Source organism: Pseudoliparis swirei, chromosome 7 (genome assembly GCF_029220125.1).
Source record: "Pseudoliparis swirei isolate HS2019 ecotype Mariana Trench chromosome 7, NWPU_hadal_v1, whole genome shotgun sequence".
NCBI classification, from domain to species: domain Eukaryota; kingdom Metazoa; phylum Chordata; class Actinopteri; order Perciformes; family Liparidae; genus Pseudoliparis; species Pseudoliparis swirei.
Genome location: NC_079394.1, coordinates 19,342,866 through 19,363,466, shown reverse-complemented (window position 1 = coordinate 19,363,466; position 20,601 = coordinate 19,342,866). Strand labels below are relative to the sequence as shown.

Here is a 20,601-nt window from a genome sequence, read left to right as displayed (position 1 = left end):
ATTAGCACTTTAGTGGCACTTGAATGGCATTTACTTATAATATTACTTATGGTATTTTGTAGTTTGGTTTTGAAGACATGTTAATTTCTTGATTCTTGTTGTTCTGAGTTTGTACTCATGGTTGAATGCACTCATTGTAAGTTGCTTTGGATGAAAGCATCAGCCAAATAACATGTAATGTAACCTTCCCTGACCACTACACAGAGATCTGTTTTCACCTGTTCCAGCCCCTGCAACACCCCCTCATTTTGGACTACCCCTGACTGTCCCAACACAACCCCCATATGGACTGGGCTTCGGGGATGGTGATCGCATGGAGGAAGGCCTGTTCAGAGAGATGCCTCCATACAAGATCATCTCTGACCTTTCCACTACCTGCGCCTCAGCCGGCAAATTTGCCTCAAAGGGCTTTACAATCTGTACACATACGACATCCCTGTCCCAGGACCTCACATCAGATCAGGAAAACCCCCCAAGAAACAGAAAAAAAACATTTCACAGGAAAAAAAGGGAATAAACCTTCAGGAGAGCAACAGAGGAGGAACCCTATCCCCGGATAGATAGAAGCAATAGATGTCATGTGTACAGAAATAAGCATTACAGAGTTACACATTCAATGAGTATGACAGATTCGATGAATAGTTTGTCGTCATGGACCACGATCCAGACCTCCACAATCCTTAAGGCAAATGGAGGTAGAGAGGAGGAGTGGGCGGGGCACATCAGCAGGGTCATGGCATCAGACCCAGCCAGGTCCAGTGGACCCTATGAGACGTGAAGTCACAAGGACTCCGGGTAGGAAGCAGAGTAAATATTGTACAAGGGAGATATACAAATTCATCCATAAGTAGAGAGAGAAGAGGAGAGAGGTGCTCAGTGTATCCTAACTGTTAATGAGCCATTCGCAGTTTCACTGTCCCAGCTGTGTGTACTTAGACTTACATGGCTTAATCTTTGAGACAAGCATATGCTACTACCAGGATCAACCAGGGCAAAGACGTATTTGCAAATCGAGCCACGGCAGGGGAGTCTCAAAAACCCATGCACAAATGTGTAGCGCTCCACAAACAAATGCAGTGCGATCCACAAACAAACTAATCATTATTCATTTATGTATGCATTGGAATGTAATTGTGAATTGTTCTGCAGGTATTTGTGAGTCTAATTTATCTGTAAATCCTTCAGTGTAATTCGAATATATTTGTTTGTGAATTGTTCTGTGCACATTTGTGAATTTGTCTGTTTGCATTTGTGAGTCTCTCTGTGCATTTGCAATTATTGAGAATTATCTGACCCCATAACATCCCAGTGGGAAAAGACCTACAAGATATGAACTAGTGTTAATGTAATTGATGTTCATGGCATATGTATGCATTTCCCCAAAGCTGAAGCCTTTTTTTAAAAAGGGGAAGAAGAGCACACTTCTTTTTTTTTCCGTTTGTGTTTTTAGTTTTGTCTTTGGGGAAAGCAAACATTGGGATGTCAAAGTGTTAGTAGTTAGAGAAATATTGAACTCTGGCATCAGGCAAAACAGGATGGAAGATCACCTGTTACAGGTCCTTTTTGAAACAGCTGGTGATGGTCTCAGATGTGTATTGTAATTAACTGAAGTATAAAACAGCTGGCGATGGATCAGTAAGCAGTCAGTCACTTCTCTTCAGAGTTGGCCTGTTATCGGTTGTACAGTGCCAAGCTGTGATAGTGATTGGATTCCTTTAGTTCTTTTGTTTGGCTGCCCTCAGGCTGCAAGATGTCTAGGCTCGGGAACATGTAAGTTTATTTACTTTCTTTGTTCATAGACTGCAAGCTGCACAGTTTATGCCTCTAAATGATGTGTTTTACTTGAAGTTTGCTCTGGAACTTGATGGCTGCAGTAATCCTCTTGGGTCAAGCAAGGCCAAATATGAAGGTCAATTCACAGTCAAGTAAGCTGGAATCCAAACATTTCCTTCACCATTGTTACAGAAAGTTTACTACTCCTCACAAGCCTTTTCTTTTAACAGGCAGTGGCTTGCATTCAGACTGCGTGGGTAATCTAATGAGGCTGTCATTGGACAAGGCCCTAGCAGTGGGCAATGGGCTTGAGGTGGAGGCCATCAGTAAGTATACAATCTGTACGGAAGCATGATTGCTTAACACTAGCTGAGGGGTGTCCTGTCATGCTTGTCTTTATTTCCCCCCCCCCCAAGATGGCACCCAGCACATTGTGTTAACCCCCAACCTGGCTGCTCAGTGTGGATACAGCATGGAGTCTGACCCGTGGGGTAACACCAGAATCTACTCGTCTCTGCTGGGCTGCTACGTGGACAACAAAGTATGTTTGAGCTCATTTATCAGATGACATTCAATTATAATTTCACACTGAGAAACATGTTTGCACATTTGTTTTAATTACTTGCAAAAATTAACGTTTGACTAGACTTAGTTTGAGCCTGTCAGTATTCGTGCTGAACCGTTTTATAAAGTAGCCATCTTAAACGCCCAATGTTTGACCTGTGAAAATGTATATGTATTTTAGAAAAATAAATGACTAGTTTCCCTGATGGTGCACATCAACTAGAGTGAATATAAATTAAAAAAATGGCTGTATTTGAGCGTTACTCTTATAATGCCAAATCCTTGTTCCCACATTTAATTTGTAGGACGACCAAACCTTTAATGTTGGCTTAAGGCTCCGGCTGTACGGCCCCAGTGGATCAGACTTGGTTATCCATGATGTGATGCAGACTTGCAGCTACACTCGCTGGGCCTCTCGAGAGATTCTCTGCGACAGGAACTACATGGAAGTGGGTCACTTAATATCAATAGTTCTAGTAACTTGTCTCTAAAAATCTAAGCCACCTCTTGTTTTTAGGTGTCTCACCACATTGCTACTCCCGAAGCTAAGGGACAGAATCAAGCTGTTAAAGAGATCGACATCATTCCTGATGTATGTTTAAAAATTCTGGTTGTAGTGGGCTTGCTTTTCAACCTGCACAGTTTGTCTCATTCAACAGAGGAACGTAGTAATTCTCCCCTTACCTACAGGCCTCTGGGGCAGCACATGGCATCTGGAAGTTAACATTTTACACCCCAGAACCAGTGTCGATGGTGCTGAGGGAGGCTGAACAAGCCGGCTATGGTGCCATGGTGACCTCAACCCGTCTGGTTCTGCGATCCCCCTACAATACAGCAGAGACTACATCAGAAGAAGTAAGCAACACACCATCACATAGTTTGCATTAAACTTGGCTTTGGAAGCGTTTGCGTAAACCTGCCATCTTGTAGGTGGATGGAGTCTCCATGGAAGTGTTCAGGGTGAGCGCCTACTACAAGGCACCACATGGTCTGGCTGTGGTGGACTTGGCAGCTGCTTGTCCCACAGGCAAGTCTCGTGCAATCTGTGTATGGCCATTGTTTCCCTTAGTTTGTCACGCAGATGCATCAACAGTTGTGTTATCATTAACAGGTGGAGTCCTCTTTGTCAACAATATAATCTCTTGGCACGTACCTCACCGCATGACACCACTGGTAGATGACAGCTTTGAAATCCGAGAAATGCACATGGGCATCAACGGCAAGAGGCTTGATAGATCTCAGATGGCTGCACGAGGGTACACGCTGTCCGCCACAGATTTCCACATCGTCATTGAGATCCCAGTCGGCTCGCCTGACGGTCACTATAAGGTTGGGAAGTCCTTTAGCTTAGAAATGCAAGAGTTCACGTTTTTGGATGTTTTATTATAATGTCATGACTGATTGCAGAGCCATGCCACAGATGACCAGTACCACATCACCTATCATGTGGAGCCCATGCTTGAGGTACTGTGGAGGACCACTGTCTCCAAAGATGACACCAGATACAAGGTTTTGTTTCCCATTACCACCCCTCTTATTCTTCAAGCTCTCCATGTCCAAGAAAGTAAGTCATTATCTGGTAGATGATGGAACTTCAGGCTAATGCAGAAAGGCTATTAACTTGTTTCCTATTCCTCAGATACTGTCCCAGAGGCCCGAGTGTTCAGTGTTGTTTTGGGGCCCGTTCTTCATGATGTGGTGCTGAGGAACATCACCTTCTCCACCAGTGTGCTCACTGTTGAAGAGAGCAATGCCAGAGGTTTTACTGTCCAAGAGCACCGCTACTCCAATGGAAGCAAGAGCATCTCTGTTTTAGTGCCCTTTGATGCCGATATCGTCCTGAAAGATGCAAGTCAAATTACAGATGCTAAATGTCACTTGGTGCCAGCTTATTTGTTCTGTGGTTCAGTGACATGACTGATGTTTATGCCTGCAGAATCCTGAACCCTTGGTTACAACCTACTTCCTCTCTCTGATCTTCGGGTTTATCATCCTTCCTGAGGAAGCTCCATTTGCCCACCCAGTCGAGTTGCAGGCATCTCTCCAAGATGTTGGTGAGATATTGCTTTTCACAGTATCTCGCTCACAATTGCTGTGACCTGAGTGGGGAGAGAAATGTAAGAAATATTGCCATGACATTTCCCAGGTACTTTTAAAATGTACTCATTCTAAATAAAAACCTTGAGGAGACGTAATCTTATCTGTCAGTAGACTGAAAGATGTGATGTGAATGCAAACTGACAATAACCTTGGGTGTCTTCCTTTTTAAATATGACACTAATGCACCGTTACAAAGATGCTCAGTCCATTGGTCAACCTTGTCTCTTCTTTTAGATCTACCCACCATCACTGGCACCTGTGACCAGAACCAGTTTTACATCAGTGTGAAATACGGCAGTCAAGGCAACAATTTCAAGGCAATGGTTGGAAATCAACAGCTGACTCCTGAGATGGCTGACTACCAGTTCCAAGAAAACAGCACACACTTAAACATCATTCTTCCATATAATGCCAAGGACACGACCTTCGAGGTAGGTTTCACTTTAACATTTCACCTTGACTCAGCTGCACCGGATAACTTTCCTCTTTGTCTTACAGCTGATAACATCGGATTCACTAAGGGCCCATGTTGACTTCTTTCTGTTGCATACCCGTAATGAGTGGGTGCTCGCTGATCTCCTCTTGTCCTGCAACTTTCCCTTGACAACAACCAGTAAGACTTAATAAATGTTTAGTGTTTGTGCTGATGGGACTGCAGGACATTTTCTTCACCCTTACTACCTCTACCCTCAGAGTGCTACCCCAATGGAACGATGGCGGCTACGGCTGTGAAGGTGGATTCTGTGACCAATATGATCCCAAGTAGGCTGACCCTAAAGGACCAGTCTTGCAAACCGACATTCAGTGGTGATCGCTTTGCACATTTCTCTTTCAATGTTGCGTCCTGTGGAACCACAAGAACGGTAAGTGTGTATTCACGTTGCATCTCACCATTATTTTGTCAAAGTCTCATGCCTCTGGTCTGTTGTATGAAGTTCTTTGACCACTACATGCTGTATGAAAATGAGATTGCCTTGCCTTACAACAAAGGAGCATCGCCAGTTGGTCCGCAGTACAGGTAGAGAGACTCGTCCAATCTTTGGTCCTTATATACTTTCTCGTGAGCTCTACCCCAGTGTATTTTCTTTTCTCCAAGACAAACTATTTCCTGCTACTATGTGGTCAATGAGACTCAGACTGTTGGCTTCAGCGCAAACCCAAGACTCAATGAACCCACCACAGAGATCGGCTCAGGACAGCTGATGGTTCAAATGAGGCTATCCCAGGGTAAAGTTGTCTTCATTAAAACCTTATTTTTGCAAGACTGTACCCTGTCTGTGCAATGCCTCTTTCTAATGGGACTCTCCTTCTACAGATTCATCGTACACGCTCTTCTACCAAGCGGCAGATTATCCAGTTGTAAAATATCTGAGGCAGCCTTTGTATTTTGAGGTGGAGCTGGTTGAGTCTACTGACCCAAATTTGGAGCTCATCTTGGAGAGCTGTTGGGCTACACTTGATGAAGACCGGACGTCTCTGCCAAGCTGGGATATCATTGTTGACAGGTAATGAGTAGCATAAAGCTAAGTGCCTTCTCAACTTCAGCTTGACTTGCTATAATTCACTAAGTATAATTGTATGGGATTGAAATGTATATTTTACCCCTCCCCAGCTGTGAGAATCCTGATGACAGCTATGTGACTATTTTCCATCCTGTTGTGAGTGACGCCAGGGTTTTAGTCCCATCCCACATCAAACGCTTCTCAATGAAGATGTTCACCTTCACTAAAGATGAGGAGGTTCTGAAGAACGAGGTAAAATAAGAGTTGTGTATATTGGTCACGTCCCATAATCCCCCTGTGTTCTAAACCCTTCTGTCCGTCTACAGATCTTTGTCCACTGTGATGCTGAGATTTGTGACTCGCACAGCCAAGCAGATGGTTCATGCAGAGGCCAGTGTGTGCAACCTGCACACCAGATGAACTACAGACGACAGGGAAAACGGGGTACGGGCCATATGGAAAACATTTTGTCAACTAAAACTACATGCAGTTGACTGATATTGTCCTTTTCTTCTAGTGCGAAGAGAAACGGACTCCAGCAACCACAAAACAGTCCTCCGGGCCTATTTTTTTAAGACAGAACCTAAATTTCTGAATAAACAAATGTCTTAACCTGGAATCATCGTTTCACTTGCTTTAAAAAGTCATTTGGGTTTTAACCCTGCATTCACCAGCACATTAATTTTGCTACACAGACATTGATTTCCTTCAATTGGGTCTTCAGCGGTGTTCACTTCATGAAATGAGGTGTTAACTTCATCAAGTTTGTGGATGACACAGTGGTGGTGGGCCTGACATTGTAAATAGTGTGTACTTGTTGCACATTCCTGCTGAGCATTGCCACTTATTTCACTGCAATTGTGACAAATAAAATCATCTTGAATCTCTTGAATCATCTTGATTCTGTGTTTAGGTGTATCATGGCTGACATTTTAAACGTTATTTGTTAAAACATTCATTTGCAGACTAGGCTGAGCTCTTTAGGGCAGTGGTCCCCAACCTTTTTTGAGCCACGGACCGGTTCAGTGTCAAAAATTATTTTCACGGACCGGCAATATAAATGACGTAATAAATATGACGTCATACAATTATACGAAGGGCATAAAGTGCCAAAACAACAACTCATCATTACGCCGAATTAGTGTGAGCCGTGCTTGTTTACCTGCAACGAGCCGCTAATGGAGACGGCGACACAGACGTGTGTTTGGTCCGCTGCTCCTAACCGAGTTCTGGTCGCTGTCAGAACACCGGCAGAGTTGTTGTGTGAAATGTCCCTTAAGGCCACCGTAATTTGCATCTCGAACACATTTTTTTTTTTTTTTTAGCTCGGACGGGCTCGATTCACCGGGTGGGTTTGTTTAAAAATGGGTTGCAGGTGTGTTCTTTTGTAGTCGGGTCTTTTGTGGTTGGAGTACCGCTCAAACTCTTTTAAAAGCCTCTTCCACCCGGTCAACGTCTGAAACATGTAGAATATTCCGCTGTTCACTCGCCCACACAGCAGCGACTTTATCGGCCAAATTGAAAACAGTTGTCATTTCCCTGAAGTGACAGAGCAGGTTGAATATGTTTTAAGATTATTTGTCACTGAAATGTGCCGCCAGCAGAGGGTTCGACGCGTGAGACTCGCCTGCAGCGATAAACCCGAACTTTAAGACTCCTGAACGCGGCTCAGACGTACACACGGGTGTATCCGGTCCTGTTTCAAAATAAGATATTTTTTCCGACTGATTTTTTTTTTTAAACACAAAAAACTTTATTTATTCACTTTTTTTTCCACAGCCCGGTTCCAACCAAGCCCGCGGACCGGTACCGGGCCGCAGCCCGGGGGTTGGGGACCCCTGCTTTAGGGAACAGTTTGAGCCGTGACCATCATGAAGTCAGTGTAGCGGTGTCCTGGACATGAGTGAACCAGACTGATGCAAACCTCATCACAGTACAGCAACTTCAGCACGAAGTTATGATTTCAGGCAAAGTGATATACTCAGTATTTGTTGCTGCATTATAGCCCTTGTTGAAAAGGGTACTTTTAGTGTAAAAGCTAAGACTATCAACAAATTCACTCTGGAAAGACTGACCCAGATTTCCGCTTAAATGGTTTTAGTAATTGGCAAAATGCCATTGAAAGCTTTAATCGCCATCAAGCTATAGCCACAAATGCATCGGTCAACTAGTGCAAAGGCTAAAACATGGCAGGAGGCAAGGCACTCTCAAAATTCAGAGCTTTTTATTGTCTACCAATGCTGAGAAACTGCGCACTTTGTTTTAGACTCTCACTTTAGGACATTTTCTGGGTAGGAGTTGGTTGTTTAAGCATCAAATGTGGTCTGTTTGTGGAGATTCAGCCAATTTATAGATATTTAAAGGTGGCGTTTACCCTTTCTACCAGTAGACGGCAGTATAAGTGTATTTAAACCATAGTTAGATATATTTATCTTGATATATATACATTTAATGCTGTTTATTTTGCCGTTTGGGCTCCGTAATGCACCAGGTCCTAATAATTCAGACTTCTATAATGCTTTTCTAGGTACACAAAGACGCTTTACAGGGGACAAGAGACAAACGACAAAACAAAAAGAAAGCAGACAACAAACGGGACATATGGTAACTATAAAGGAAAGCAAACTGGAGAAGCTATATGAGTCATATCGGGGGCAAGGGGTTAGCAGGTGAAAGTGAGTTGGAAGAGATGTGTTTTGAGGGCTTGCTTAAATAATGGTAGGGTGGGAGCCTGACGGATATGGATGGGTAGAGCGTTCCAGAGGGGGGGTGAAGCTGCTGAGAAGGCCCGGTCTCCCCAGGTCCGGCGCTTGGTCCTGATGATCTTCAGAGCGGTTGTGCCGGCGGACCTGAGGCAAGGGGTTGGACTGTGGAGGGGGAGAAGGTCTGCAAGATCGGGAGGGGCCAGGTTGTTTAGGGCTTTGTAGGTGATTAAGTAGAAGTTTGATGTCTATCCTCGACTTAACCGGGAGCCTCAGCAGATCGAAGGTTCCAGTCGCAACCTCACAGTGGCGTGCCGTGGGCCTGGGGCCTGGGCCTTCAGTGAGGTCATACAGTCCCACCCGAATTAATCCACCTCTTATTAGTATCATTATAATGCCATGGCTCTAGACACTATACAGTTAGACAGAGACACAGTATAACCAGGCGTTGCGTCACCTTGAAATTGACATTTTTACTCAGAGAATTGCAGGGGAAGAGTGCAATACAGTCCAGTTCAACTAATAGGCAAGAACATAATCGAGTGCAACAGAGTTATATTAATATTCTTCTTCTATCCATTTCTGGTCCACAAACTTTGAGCTTTAAGTCCGACTTTTTTTTACAGTGTGTTCACTCAACAGCGCATTCTCACCCAGAGCAGTTTCACCGTGATGATGAAGATGAAAGTTCCTGTTTACCCAAACACATGACACAATTAATGAGTCTTTTCAATATTTCCCTATTTTTCTTTACCTTTTCATTGTGCAGCTCCGTTGCCCTGCGCGCTTGTTCGTTGATCTGTAGATCCACTCGGGTGTCCCCAAAAGTTTTCAAAGCACCATTGCTTGTAGGTGCCGAGTCGTACTTTGGTGTCTCGTTGCTGCCTTGGTTAGACAACTCAAGTTTGCAAAGCCAGTGTCGCTCCAAACACCAAATCGATCACTTGCAAATAATAGGCATTCCCAGCAGTCCGGTGTGCAGAGCTTCTCGGAGCCTGAGCCATTGGTAGCGCTCGTAGTTGGAACTTTGAATGTGGCGAACAAACCTCTTCCCCGCCTGTGACGGGCTTTGTAGCGTCGGCGTCGGTCTTAAAGTTCGTCTTGAGAATGGCGTTATAATTATATCCTCGACCAAATCGATATCTTCTCCTCCTTCCGCCATTGTGGGTTGAAAAAACAGCTTAATAGTACACGAATTAATTCGTTTATCAAATTCAGTTTCCTAGTTCTGAGGTTCTGCATATACCTGCCCATAGGACCCGCCTCTCAATATTGGTAATCCAATCAAAAGACGTGCACGCATTACGCCTGCTAGCTGGCTCCTGTGCCGGTTCCGGGGCCAGCTAGCTGGCCTTCAGGAGCCAACTCTAAAGCTGATTGGTTGACAACATTTTCATTCCCATTCACTTTAAGCTACCAGCGCCCGCAATGTTGATTCTGAAGGCCTAAGGGCAGATTTTAGCCCCCTGGCAACACACGATGGCTGAATATGATTGGATAAAAGATCTAAGATAAAGACCAGCCCTCCAAATCTCAACCTGGGGCTGGAAGCAGTGCAACCAAGAGGAAAGCTATGAAATGAAGAGTATAACTCTTACTCTGGGGAATAATTTAATACATATTTGTGGAAACATTTATTTAAAAAAAAATTATATTCTGATGACGTTTAGGCCAGCAGAGAAGGCCTTGCTGGCCCTGACGGCCCGCCACTGCATTTGATGCTTAAACAACCAACTCCTCCCCGGAAAATGTCCTAAAGTGAGAGTCTAAAACAAAGTGCGCAGTTTCTCAGCATTGGTAGAAAATTTTGAGACAGTGCCTTGCCTCCTGCCATGTTTTAGCCTTTGCACTAGTTGACCAATGCATTTGTGGTTACAGCTTGATGGCATTTTGCCAATTACTAAAACCATTTAAGCAGAAATCTGGGTCAGTCTTTCCAGAGTGAATTTGTTGATAGTGTAACGTAATTCAGAATTGGCAGCCTGGAAGAGCTTATACAATAATACGAGTCTGCTGTAGTTCTCTCCTTTAGGGAGACGTTTATTCACTGATCAAAAGCAAAGTACAAATGCTCACCTGCGATTGCAATCACACGGGGAGCTCTCCTCAACACACAAGTCTAGGCCCAGAAACCACACTCCCTCCTCACATTAAGATTCAATCTTTTATACCCAGATCTCGTCACAGGTGCATATCCCACCCCCCTGAGATCTTCTTGACTTGTCATCTCATGAGAATTCACTCTTACCCCCGGGTGGGGCTTTCTGTTGGCCGTGCCTCTTGGTATGTGTAAATACTAGTGCTGTGAAAAATAACGCGTTAACTCAGTTAATTCAATTACAGGTTTAACTAGTTTTTTTTTTTAACGCATTTAACGCATGCGCAGAATGAGCTTCCAATCTGTCTGTTGTTGGTCGTCGGGACGAAAAAAAAGTCACTTGCAAAATGAGCTTCCAATACACCACTTCAATCTGAACTCTGTCCGCTCTCATGCAGACGGTCTGTTCATCGGTAATGATCCTTCCGCAGGTTCACCTCCGGAAACCTTGTTACGACTTTTACTTCCTGTAGATCAGGGTCTCAACACGTCGATCGCGACCTGCCAGTCGATCGCGGCGTAGTGTTGGTAGATCGCATGACATTAAAAAGATTGGCCCGCCCCTGACATGTTCTCTATAGCACGTCTTTGTTCTTTTATTAAACTAAACGTCTGTTGTTGATCGTATCTCCACAGCAGCATGTCATTTCTGTCTCTTCGCGTTGCGTTAACACTTATCGATCTCCGTCTCGCGCGCCACAGAGCTCCGTGCGCGCGCATCCGGACCGAGCAAAAAGAAGTCACTTGTCAATCTGTCCACCTGTCCGTGTCCGGCGGGCCGGTGAGGTTTCAGCTTTGCAGCGGTGTCCCCGCCGTCCCTTTCATCACGGCCCAGTTCATGAAGAAAACCCACACAGTCAGTTTGCCTCAGCAGCTGCTAGAGGAAGACTAGAGGCCTTTAGATTGTATCATGGTGGAGTTAATGGTTGACAAACAAGAGAAACATTTTCTGTTTAACCCTCCTGTTACCTTTACATTTACTAACATATTTTACCCTCGGGGTCAATTTGACCCCAGCAATTAAAACCTCCAGAAAATTATTAGAATTAATATTGCTTCCCAAGTTTAAGTGTGAGGTACTTTATGTTTATTTGTTGACTACCTAAATAGCCCTTTAAATAAATAAAAAAGTTGATATTTCTTATATGTTTGACAGTGAAAAACAGCCTGGGGTCAAATTGACCCCAAAGAACACCGACATTAAACATTGAATGGGGTCAAATTGACCCGAAAGGTAACAGGAGGGTTAAACATTCTGTTTAGGATGAAGATGTATTAATGTTCCATATGGAAGAAAACTGCTAAATAACTGCTCAGTTGCAGCACCATTGTATAGAAGAATGTATAAATGTATATATCCGTCTTGTCATAAATCTCTATGTTCTCACAAAATATACCGAGAATATCGGTAATATGTGATTAATCATGATTAATCCACAAAAACCTGTGATTAACCCGATTACAAATTTTAATCGTTTCACAGCCCTTGTAAATACTGATAACAAGTGTGAATGTTGAATACTGTCAGGCATGTAGCTACCCTTGAGATGCAGACACAATATCTCTTTCTCCTCAGAGGCAAAGTGCGTCTCTTGTTTTGCCGGAACCTAGACATTACGGTCCTGTCAATAAATCAGATTAATATTAACAATAGTCTTAGCTTTTACACTAAAAGTACCCTTTTCAACGTAGGGCTATAATGCAGCAACAATTACTGAGTATATCACTGCCTGAATTCGTAACTGTGCTGAAGTTGCTGTACTGTGATGAGGTTTGCATCAGTCTGCTTCACTCATGTCCAGGACACCGCTACACTGACTTCATGATGGTCACGGCTCAAACTGTTCCCTAAAGAGCTCAGCCTAGTCTGCAAATGCATGTTTTAACTAGAATGGGCACTCTGTAGAGCGCATACCTTCGCATATCACAAGATTGGGCATTGAATTATGAACATTTTGGCATTAGTTGCATGCCAATTGGACAAAAATGTACCGTGCCATGGTAAAAAAAAAAAAATTTTAACAAAGTTGACCTTTCCATGACCTTATTGATCCCAAAATATAATCGACTGGTCCCCAGATAATAACCTATCACCCACCAAATTTCATGCGATTCAATACTTTGACTCTTGCGAATAACACGCAAATGGCGATCAAAACATGACCTTCCGCATTTTCAATGCGAAGGTAACAAACAACGTTTAAAATGTCAGCCATGATAATACACCTAAACACAGAATCAAGTTAACACCTCACCTGAAGTGACCCAATTGAAGGAAATCAAGTGTCTGTGTAGCAAATTAAAATTGCTGCCCTGAATGCAATGCAGGGTTAAAACCCAAATGACTTTTTAAAGCAAGTGAAACGATGATTTCAGAAGTTAAGACATTTGTTTATTCAGAAATTTAGGCAGAGGTTAAAACAATAGGCCCGGAGGAGATTTGCCTGTGGTTGCTGGAGTCCGTTTCTCTTTGCACTAGAAGAAAAGGACAATGTCAGTCAACTGCATGTAGTGTTAGTTGACAAAATGTTTTCCATATGGCCCGTACCCCGTTTTCCCTGTCGTCTGTAGTTCATCTGGTGTGCAGGTTGCACACACTGGCCTCTGCATGAACCATCTGCTTGGCTGTGCGAGTCACAAATCTCAGCATCACAGTGGACAAAGATCTGTAGACGGACAGAAGGGTTTATTACACAGGGGGATTATGGGACGTGCCCAGTATACACAAATATTATTTTACCTCGTTCTTCAGAACCTCCTCATCTTTCGTGAAGGTGAACATCTTCATTGAGAAGCGTTTGATGTGGGATGGGACTAAAACCCTGGCGTCACTCACAACAGGATGGAAAATAGTCACATAGCTGTCATCAGGATTCTCACAGCTGGGGAGGGGTAAAATATACATTTCAATCCCATACAATTATACTTAGTGAATTATAGCAAGTCAAGCTGAAGTTGAGAAGGCACTTAGCTTTATGCTACTCATTACCTGTCAACAATGATATCCCAGCTTGGCAGAGATGTCCGGTCTTCATCAAGTGTAGCCCAACAGCTCTCCAAGATGAGCTCCAAATTTGGGTCAGTAGACTCAACCAGCTCCACCTCAAAATACAAAGGCTGCCTCAGATATTTTACAACTGGATAATCTGCCGCTTGGTAGAAGAGCGTGTACGATGAATCTGTAGAAGGAGAGTCCCATTAGAAAGAGGCATTGCCCAGACAGGGTACAGTCTTGCAAAAATAAGGTTTTAATGAAGACAACTTTACCCTGGGATAGCCTCATTTGAACCATCAGCTGTCCTGAGCCGATCTCTGTGGTGGGTTCATTGAGTCTTGGGTTTGCGCTGAAGCCAACAGTCTGAGTCTCATTGACCACATAGTAGCAGGAAATAGTTTGTCTTGGAGAAAAGAAAATACACTGGGGTAGAGCTCACGAGAAAGTATATTAGGATCAAAGATTGGACGAGTCTCTCTACCTGTACTGCGGACCAACTGGCGATGCTCCTTTGTTGTAAGGCAAGGCAATCTCATTTTCATACAGCATGTAGTGGTCAAAGAACTTCATACAAAAGACCAGAGGCATGAGACTTTGACAAAATAATGGTGAGATGCAACGTGAATACACACTTACCGTTCTTGTGGTTCCACAGGATGCAACATTGAAAGAGAAATGTGCAAAGCGATCACCACTGAATGTCGGTTTGCAAGACTGGTCCTTTAGGGTCAGCCTACTTGGGATCATATTGGTCACAGAATCCACCTTCACAGCCGTAGCCGCCATCATTCCATTGGGGTAGCACTCTGAGGGCAGAGGTAGTAAGGGTGAAGAAAATGTCGTGCAGTCCCATCAGCACAAACACTAAACATTTATTAAGTCTTACTGGTTGTTGTTAAGGGAAAGTTGCAAGACAAGAGGAGATCAGCGAGCACCCACTCATTACGGGTATGCAACAGAAAGAAGTCAACATGGGCCCTTAGTGAATCCGATGTTATCAGCTGTAAGACAAAGAGGAAAGTTATCCGGTGCAGCTGAGTCAAGGTGAAATGTTAAAGTGAAACCTACCTCGAAGGTCGTGTCCTTGGCATTATATGGAAGAATGACGTTTAAGTGTGTGCCGTTTTCTTGGAACTGGTAGTCAGCCATCTCAGGTGTCAGCTGTTGATTTCCAACCATTGCCTTGAAATTGTTGCCTTGACTGCCGTATTTCACACTGATGTAAAACTGGTTCTGGTCACAGGTGCCAGTGATGGTGGGTAGATCTAAAAGAAGAGACAAGGTTGACCAATGGACTGAGCATCTTTGTAACGGTGCATTAGTGTCATATTTAAAAAGGAAGACACCCAAGGTTATTGTCAGTTTGCATTCACATCACATCTTTCAGTCTACTGACAGATAAGATTACTTCTCCTCAAGGCACAACATTTTTTATTTAGAATGAGTACATTTTAAAAGTACCTGGGAAATGTCATGGCAATATTTCTTACATTTCTCTCCCCACTCAGGTCACAGCAATTGTGAGCTAGATACTGTGAAAAGCAATATCTCACCAACATCTTGCAGAGATGCCTGCAACTCGACTGGGTGGGCAAATGGAGCTTCCTCAGGAAGGATGATAAACCCGAAGATCAGAGAGAGGAAGTAGGTTGTAACCAAGGGTTCAGGATTCTGCAGGCATAAACATCTCAGTCATGTCACTGAACCACAGAACAAATAACCTGGCGCCAAGTGACGTTTAGCATCTATAATTTGACTTGCATCTTTCAGGACGATATCGGCATCAAAGGGCACTAAAACAGAGATGCTCTTGCTTCCATTGGAGTGGCGGTGCTCTTGGACAGTAAAACCTCTGGCATTGCTCTCTTCAACAGTGAGCACACTGGTGGAGAAGGTGATGTTCCTCAGCACCACATCATGAAGAAGGGGCCCCAAGACAACGCTGAACACTCGGGCCTCTGGGACAGTATCTGAGGAATAGGAAACAGGTTAATAGCCTTTCTGCATTAGCCTGAAGTTCCATCATCTACCAGATAATGACTTACTTTCTTGGACATGGAGAGCTTGAAGAATAAGAGGGGTGGTAATGGGAAACAAAACCTTGTATCTGGTGTCATCTTGGGAGACAGTGGTCCTCCACAGTACCTCAAGCATGGGCTCCACATGATAGCTGATGTGGTACTGGTAATCTGGGGCATGGCTCTGCAATCAGTCATGACATTATAATAAAATATCCAAAAACGTGACTCTTGCATTTCTAAGCTAAAGGACTTCCCAACCTTATAGTGACCGTCAGGCGAGCCGACTGGGATCTCAATGACGATGTGGAAATCTGTGGCGGACAGCGTGTACCCTCGTGCAGCCATCTGAGATCTATCAAGCCTCTTTCCGTTGATGCCCATGTGCATTTCTCGGATTTCAAAGCTGTCATCTACCAGTGGTGTCATGCGGTGAGGTACGTGCCAAGAGATTATATTGTTGACGAAGAGGACTCCACCTGTTAATGATAACACAACTGTTGATGCATCTGCGTGACAAACTAAGGGAAACCATGGCCATACACAGATTGCACGAGACTTGCCTGTGGGACAAGCAGCTGCCAAGTCCACCACACCCAGACCATGTGGTGCCTTGTAGTAGGCGCTAACCCTGAAGACTTCCATGGAGACTCCATCCACCTACAAGATGGCATGTTTACTCAAACGCTTCCAAAGTCAAGTTTAATGCAAACTATGTGATGGTGTGTTGCTTACTTCTTCCGATGTAGTCTCTGCTGTATTGTAGGGGGATCGCAGAACCAGACGGGTTGAGGTCGCCATGGCACCATAGCCAGCTTGTTCAGCCTCCCTCAGCACCATCGACACTGGTTCTGGGGTGTAAAATGTTAACTTCCAGATGCCATGTGCTGCCCCAGAGGCCTGTAGGTAAGGGGAGAATTACTACGTTCCTCTGTTGAATGAGGCAAACTGTGCAGGTTGAAAAGCAAGCCCACTACAACCAGAATTTTTAAACATACATCAGGAATGATGTCGATCTCTTTAACAGCTTGATTCTGTCCCTTAGCTTCAGGAGTAGCAATGTGGTGAGACACCTAAAAACAAGAAAAGAATGCTTAGAGTGTTAGCGACAAGTTAGTCGAAGTATCGATATTAAGTGACCCACTTCCATGTAGTTCCTGTCGCAGAGAATCTCTCGAGAGGCCCAGCGAGTGTAGCTGCAAGTCTGCATCACATCATGGGTAACCAAGTCTGATCCACTGGGGCCGTACAGCCGGAGCCTTAATCCAACATTAAAGGTTTGGTCGTCCTACAAATTAAATGCGGGAACAAGGATTTGGCATTATAAGAGTCACGCTCAAATACAGCAATTTTTTTTATTTATATTCACTCTAGTTGATGTGCACCATCAGGGAAACTAGTCATTTATTTTTCTAAAATACATATACATTTTCACAGGTCAAACATCGGGCATTTATGATGGATGCTTTATAAAACGGTTCAGCACGAATACTGACAGGCTCAAACTAAGTCTAGTCAAACGTTAATTTTTGCAAGTAATTAAAACAAATGTGCAAACATGTTTCTCAGTGTGAAATTATAATTGAATGTCATCTGATAAATGAGCTCAAACATACTTGGTTGTCCACGTAGCAGCCCAGCAGAGACGAGTAGATTCTGGTGTTACCCCACGGGTCAGACTCCATGCTGTATCCACACTGAGCAGCCAGGTTGGGTGTTAACACAATGTGCTGGGTGCCATCTTGGGGAAATAAAGACAAGCATGACAGGACACCCCTCTGCTAGTGTTAACCAATCATGCTTCCTCACAGATTGTATACTTACTGATGGCCTCCACCTCAAGCCCATTGCCCACTGCTAGGGCCTTGTCCAATGACAGCCTCATTAGATTACCCACGCAGTCTGATTGCAAGCCACTGCCTGTTAACAGAAAAGGCTTGTGAGGAGTAGTAAACTTTCTGTAACAATGGTGAAGGAAATGTTTGAATTCCAGCTTACTTGACTGTGAATTGACCTTCATATTTGGCCTTGCTTGACCCAAGAGGATTACTGCAGCCATCAAGTTCCAGAGCAAACTTCAAGTAAAACACATCATTTAGAGGCATAAACTGTGCAGCTTGCAGTCTATGAACAACGAAAGTAAATAAACTTACATGTTCCCAAGCCTAGACATCTTGCAGCCTGAGGGCAGCCAAACAAAAGAACTAAAGGAATCCAATCACTATCACAGCTTGGCACTGTACAACCGATAACAGGCCAACTCTGAAGAGAAGTGACTGACTGCTTACTGATCCATCGCCAGCTGTTTTATACATCAGTTAATTACAATACACATCTGAGACCATCACCAGCTGTTTCAAAAAGGACCTGTAACAGGTGATCTTCCATCCTGTTTTGCCTGATGCCAGAGTTCAATATTTCTCTAACTACTAACACTTTGACATCCCAATGTTTGCTTTCCCCAAAGACAAAACTAAAAACACAAACGAAAAAAAAAGAAGTGTGCTCTTCTTCCCCTTTTTTAAAAATGCTTCAGGTTTGGGAAATGCATACATATGCCATGAACATCAATTACATTAACACTAGTTCATATCTTGTAGGTCTTTTCCCACTGGGATGTTATGGGGTCAGATAATTCTCAATAATTGCAAATGCACAGAGAGACTCACAAATGCAAACAGACAAATTCACAAATGTGCACAGAACAATTCACAAACAAATATATTCGAATTACACTGAAGGATTTACAGATAAATTAGACTCACAAATACCTGCAGAACAATTCACAATTACATTCCAATGCATACATAAATGAATAATGATTAGTTTGTTTGTGGATCGCACTGCATTTGACTGTGGAGCGCTACACATTTGTGCATGGGTTTTTGAGACTCCCCTGCCGTGGCTCGATTTGCAAATACGTCTTTGCCCTGGTTGATCCTGGTAGTAGCATATGCTTGTCTCAAAGATTAAGCCATGTAAGTCTAAGTACACACAGCTGGGACAGTGAAACTGCGAATGGCTCATTAACAGTTAGGATACACTGAGCACCTCTCTCCTCTTCTCTCTCTACTTATGGATGAATTTGTATATCTCCCTTGTACAATATTTACTCTGCTTCCTACCCGGAGTCCTTGTGACTTCACGTCTCATAGGGTCCACTGGACCTGGCTGGGTCTGATGCCATGGCCCTGCTGATGTGCCCCGCCCACTCCTCCTCTCTACCTCCATTTGCCTTAAGGATTGTGGAGGTCTGGATCGTGGTCCATGACGACAAACTATTCATCGAATCTGTCATACTCATTGAATGTGTAACTCTGTAATGCTTATTTCTGTACACATGACATCTATTGCTTCTATCTATCCGGGGATAGGGTTCCTCCTCTGTTGCTCTCCTGAAGGTTTCTTCCCTTTTTTTCCTGTGAAATGTTTTTTTTCTATTTCTTGGGGGGTTTTCCTGATCTGATGTGAGGTCCTGGGACAGGGATGTCGTATGTGTACAGATTGTAAAGCCCTTTGAGGCAAATTTGCCGGCTGAGGCGCAGGTAGTGGAAAGGTCAGAGATGATCTTGTATGGAGGCATCTCTCTGAACAGGCCTTCCTCCATGCGATCACCATCCCCGAAGCCCAGTCCATATGGGGGTTGTGTTGGGACAGTCAGGGGTAGTCCAAAATGAGGGGGTGTTGCAGGGGCTGGAACAGGTGAAAACAGATCTCTGTGTAGTGGTCAGGGAAGGTTACATTACATGTTATTTGGCTGATGCTTTCATCCAAAGCAACTTACAATGAGTGCATTCAACCATGAGTACAAACTCAGAACAACAAGAATCAAGAAATTAACATGTCTTCAAAACCAAACTACAAAATACCATAAGTAATATTATAAGTAAATGCCATTCAAGTGCCACTAAAGTGCTAATCTGTTTTTATTCAAGGAATAGTTGGAAAAGATGTTTTTTTATTTTCCGGTGCGAGATTGTCGAGACTTTCTGCTGTCCTGATGTCAGTGGGGCGCTCGTTCCACCTATGAGGAGCCAGAATAGCAAACAGACTTGATTTTATCGAGTGATTAGCTCTAAGTGAGGGAGTCACAAGTCGATTGGTTGTTGCAGAGCGGAGTGAACATGCTGGGATGTCAAGCTTGGGTGTAGAGCCTTTTCTTGGAAGGAAAAGTAGTTCAGTTTTGTCAGAGTGGATTTTCAGGTGGTGTGCAGACATCCACTGAGAGATGTCATTCAGACAGGCAGAGTTTGTGTGCTGCTACCTGTGTTTCAGGTTGGGGAAATGAGAGGATCAGTTGGATGTCAGTTCTGATTGGTCCAGCGAAGAGAGGGCGGTGTCTTCTCATTGGTTCTTTGTCTCTCTGCCTCCATCGCTGTCGCTCATTCATTGGTCCTTCTCAGCCCGCCAATGAGAGCATATGTTGTGAAAAAGTGTGGGAAGAGAAAGATATAATTCACTTGTTGCTTTCTTTGAAGCTTCTTCCACTGAGCTCGGGAGTTTTCTAAGATAATCTTATCTCTTCCGGGATGGGATGGGCTGCGTCTAGAAGGTCGTTTATCAAAAGGGCCCCTTCACGTGTGTGTGTGCGTGATGGGTCAGAGAAAGGGCCCGTGGTTGACTCCGGAGAATAATTGCCACATCTGGACTTTTCCTTATCTATCTGCCCTCAGTAAATGTCTCTGTGGCTCTCCTGTTCATGTGAGCATGAGTGTTGCTTTGTTCTATTCAAACCTAGGGTGAGCGTGGTGCATAAAGTTTCTTTCGTGTGTCATTGTTATCTTCTTTGATCAGTCAGGAGCCGGAATGCCCTGCTGAAGCTTCTAACCTTCCACAGTGATTTTCCACT

General features: G+C 43.9%; 2 protein-coding genes across 2 annotated transcripts; one reads left to right on the top strand and one right to left on the bottom strand.

Moving 5' to 3' along the window:
• Nucleotides 1-1,750: 1,750 nt before the first annotated feature.
• On the top strand, nucleotides 1,751-6,551 carry LOC130196099 (uncharacterized). The gene is made up of 21 exons (XM_056417965.1): nucleotides 1,751-1,770; nucleotides 1,849-1,925; nucleotides 2,004-2,099; nucleotides 2,190-2,314; nucleotides 2,643-2,786; nucleotides 2,855-2,929; nucleotides 3,028-3,192; nucleotides 3,268-3,364; nucleotides 3,449-3,666; nucleotides 3,745-3,901; nucleotides 3,977-4,185; nucleotides 4,274-4,391; nucleotides 4,672-4,868; nucleotides 4,936-5,050; nucleotides 5,131-5,300; nucleotides 5,373-5,455; nucleotides 5,534-5,664; nucleotides 5,753-5,942; nucleotides 6,050-6,191; nucleotides 6,266-6,383; nucleotides 6,457-6,551. The coding sequence occupies exons 1-21, from the start codon at nucleotides 1,751-1,753 to the stop codon at nucleotides 6,549-6,551; spliced, it is 2,742 nt and encodes a 913-aa protein (XP_056273940.1).
• A 6,584-nt stretch (nucleotides 6,552-13,135) lies between these two features.
• LOC130196098 (uncharacterized) lies at nucleotides 13,136-18,048 on the bottom strand. The gene is made up of 21 exons (XM_056417964.1): nucleotides 18,041-18,048; nucleotides 17,751-17,827; nucleotides 17,577-17,672; nucleotides 17,369-17,493; nucleotides 16,897-17,040; nucleotides 16,751-16,825; nucleotides 16,488-16,652; nucleotides 16,316-16,412; nucleotides 16,014-16,231; nucleotides 15,780-15,936; nucleotides 15,496-15,704; nucleotides 15,288-15,405; nucleotides 14,803-14,999; nucleotides 14,621-14,735; nucleotides 14,371-14,540; nucleotides 14,216-14,298; nucleotides 14,007-14,137; nucleotides 13,729-13,918; nucleotides 13,480-13,621; nucleotides 13,288-13,405; nucleotides 13,136-13,214 (listed from the first exon to the last, which is right to left on the bottom strand). The coding sequence occupies exons 1-21, from the start codon at nucleotides 18,046-18,048 to the stop codon at nucleotides 13,144-13,146; spliced, it is 2,706 nt and encodes a 901-aa protein (XP_056273939.1). The 3' UTR covers nucleotides 13,136-13,143.
• Between the last annotated feature and the right edge of the window lie 2,553 nt (nucleotides 18,049-20,601).